At 41.6% G+C, this 2,901-nt stretch overlaps 1 protein-coding gene across 1 annotated transcript; it reads left to right on the top strand.

The window, feature by feature from the left end:
• The first annotated feature begins 1,637 nt into the window (after positions 1 to 1,637).
• Positions 1,638 to 2,291, top strand: LOC112503636. The gene has a single exon (XM_025107636.1). The coding sequence runs from the start codon at positions 1,638 to 1,640 to the stop codon at positions 2,289 to 2,291; it is 654 nt and encodes a 217-aa protein (XP_024963404.1).
• Positions 2,292 to 2,901: the final 610 nt, after the last annotated feature.

Genomic DNA, 2,901 nt, shown 5'->3' with positions numbered 1-2,901 from the left:
TTGTGCATGGTGTGAAATGTATGATTGTGCATGAAAACCATGAACTCACCGAGCTTTATAAAGCTGACTATTAGTATGCATCTCAGGAGCTGAGTATTCAAGAACGGAAAAGGGCAAGGGTTCTGCGTAGGAGTTAAAATTTTTATTCGAGTTATGAATTATAGAATTCGTATTAGCTTAACTGAATTTATGTGTAATGTAACCCGATATGGGATGGGTTAATTTTGAGACATTTATTTACGATTAAATTATTATAAGACTTCCGCTGCGATAAGGCTTTATTAGCCGCTAAAATTTGGATTTTATTTTATTTTATTACGTGGCACCTTGTATTTGAAAGGAGGGGTGTTACAAGTTGGTATTAGAGCTATTAGTTTAAGAGAAATAGGTATAAATATATATATATATATATATATATATATGTATGTATGTATGTATGTATGTATGTATATAGCCTAAGCTTAAACTTGTGAGGTGTTTAGTATCACTATATACGTTACAATTAAGTTTGATTTATTAATGTGCGACTTAGTGTTTTCCTTGTGGTTTTGTAGGAAGATGGTGCACACTATTCACACTAGGGCTATTAACCGTGGGAGAGGACGTGGGCGCAGAACTGTAGGACGGAGGGTACCATTCGGGCTAGGCCCGCATTGTGAAAGCATTGATAGTCGTCACACCAGTGTGACTCCTAGTTGGAACCGCATACCCAGGGGTGACAGTCCAACATCCCTAAGGAGTAACCCAACTCAGGGTTCGTTTCAAGGGACACCTGTGATAGCGCAGCCTGCCACGTGCCCCAATTTGGAAGAAATGATAGAATCCCTGCAAAGAGAGAAAGCTGAGTTGTGGAATAAGTTGGCCTACCTCGAGTGGGACAATGATAGGTCTAGGGGAATGCTCGACAACCTACAAATTCAAACCATCGTTGACCTATGAACAGTGGATTAGAGATCCCTACCTTCCCGAGATGCCTTAGAGATATGGATAGCCATAAAGAGAAAATTTTTTTTATTTGAATTGATGTTTAGCTTGGGATGTTTTTGCTAGTTAATACTTTGATGACGATTTTGTAATCCCGAATTTTGATAGCTATAGTAGACTTATGTATTGATTGTCTCTCTTTTTGAATCCGTAATATGAATAATAAATTATGGCTTTATGGTTTGAAGTGGTCGTAGTCGTTTCTTTCTTTTTCTTTTCTCAGTGGTTGCATGTATTTAGTAATTAGATTTTAATATCACGCTGCTATATTCAGTATGGTATCACGTGGATCTACAAGAAATGCCACTATCGGGGAGGGAGTTGGAAATCAACCACCACCAACAGGAAGAGGTCGCGATCGCGGTCGAGGTCGTGGCATTGGTCGCGGTAACACTGCAAGCTCAAGTGAAACTTTTTCTGTGGATGCAAGCTCAGCCACTCGTAGGGTACGAGAGCAAAATCAAGGAATTGGAAGAGGAGAAAACGACGTTACCGATGAGGCACTAACTGAAAGGATGACACGAGTCCTCCAAAATACCCTTCCAAGCATGCTAAAAGCCATATTAGGTGATAGGTTCAAAGGCCCCGAAGAGGAAGAGGAAGCAAGCAGCTAGAAAGGGAAGACAATGAATAACTCCCAACCCACTGAAAAAATGGAGTCGTCCGTCCAAGGAAAAGATGAGCCACCAGTGCAACTGAGAGTGGAATCCCAAACCAAGGAACGGGGTTGCAGTTACAAGACTTTTAGTAGCACCCGTCCTAAGGAATTCAGAGGTATTGAGGGCCCGGTAGCCCTAATGAACTGGGTGACTAAAATACAAAGCTGTTTTAAGATTTGTAAGTGTTCAGAAGAACAAAAAGTGATTTACGCTGCTACTACCTTTGGAGATTCAGCASTTCATTGGTGGGAGACTGAATGCGCCATTCGAGGGGATGAAAACATCGCCACCCTGACCTGGGAGGAAATGAAGAAGATGTTGATGGATAAATATTGTACACAGACAGAGGTGAAGAAGTTAGAGTCAGAATTCCTGAGGTTGGAGCAAGGATCTTTGTCGGTTCAAGAGTACGTGAACAAATTTCTTGAAAAGGCTAGATTTGCTAGTTATCAGGTGGCAACTGAGCAAAGAAAAATAGATCGATTTAAAGATGGCCTAAGGATAGAGATAAAGCAGTACGTGGATATGGTTAAATCAACCATGTTTGTTCAAGCTGTGGAAATGGCGACTGTTGCGGAGGAAAATAACATCAAGGCAACTAGGAGAGAAGGGAGGTCAAAAGGAAACGGGAAGCATCAAGTAAATTGACAAAGAAATCCAAGGGGGAGATGACAGATACGAAGGCACGAAATGGAGAGTTCACAATTCCTCAGTGCACCAAATGCAATCGAAGACATAGGGRTGAATGTTGGGCAGCAAAAGTGACGTGTTTTCGATGCAGAAAACCCGGGCACACATCAAGGGAGTGTACTGAAAGCAAACTTTGCTATGATTGTGGGGCATCAGGTCATATACGGTCTGAATGTCCTAAAAACCAAAAGGGGACCATAAGCAATGTTGGAGTTTCAAGTAACGGGTCAGGAAGAGGGGCGAAGAAGAGGAAGGAACTACCTAAGGGACCAGGACGAGCATACAACATGACTTTGGAGGAGGCTAGGGAGTCTCCTGACGTCGTATCAGGTATGTTTCTTGTAAACAATGTTTATGCTCATGTACTGTTTGATTCGGGTGCAAATGGTAGTTTCGTGTCTTCTACTTTTCGCCACTATTTGAATAAGGATGCTTGTAGGCTAGGGAAGAGCTATACTGTAGAAACCGCTAATGGCAGTCAAGTTAAAATAGATGAAGTAGTTTATGGGTGCACGATCTGTATAGATGGTAGAGAATTGCCTGTTAGGTTAATGCCTATGTGTTTAGG

This window comes from Cynara cardunculus, unplaced genomic scaffold (assembly GCF_001531365.2).
Source record: "Cynara cardunculus var. scolymus isolate 2C unplaced genomic scaffold, CcrdV1 Un_Scaffold_3454, whole genome shotgun sequence".
Taxonomy (NCBI): Eukaryota; Viridiplantae; Streptophyta; class Magnoliopsida; order Asterales; family Asteraceae; genus Cynara; species Cynara cardunculus.
Note: the sequence above shows the minus strand (reverse complement) of the source record. Positions and strands in the feature narration are given on the sequence as shown.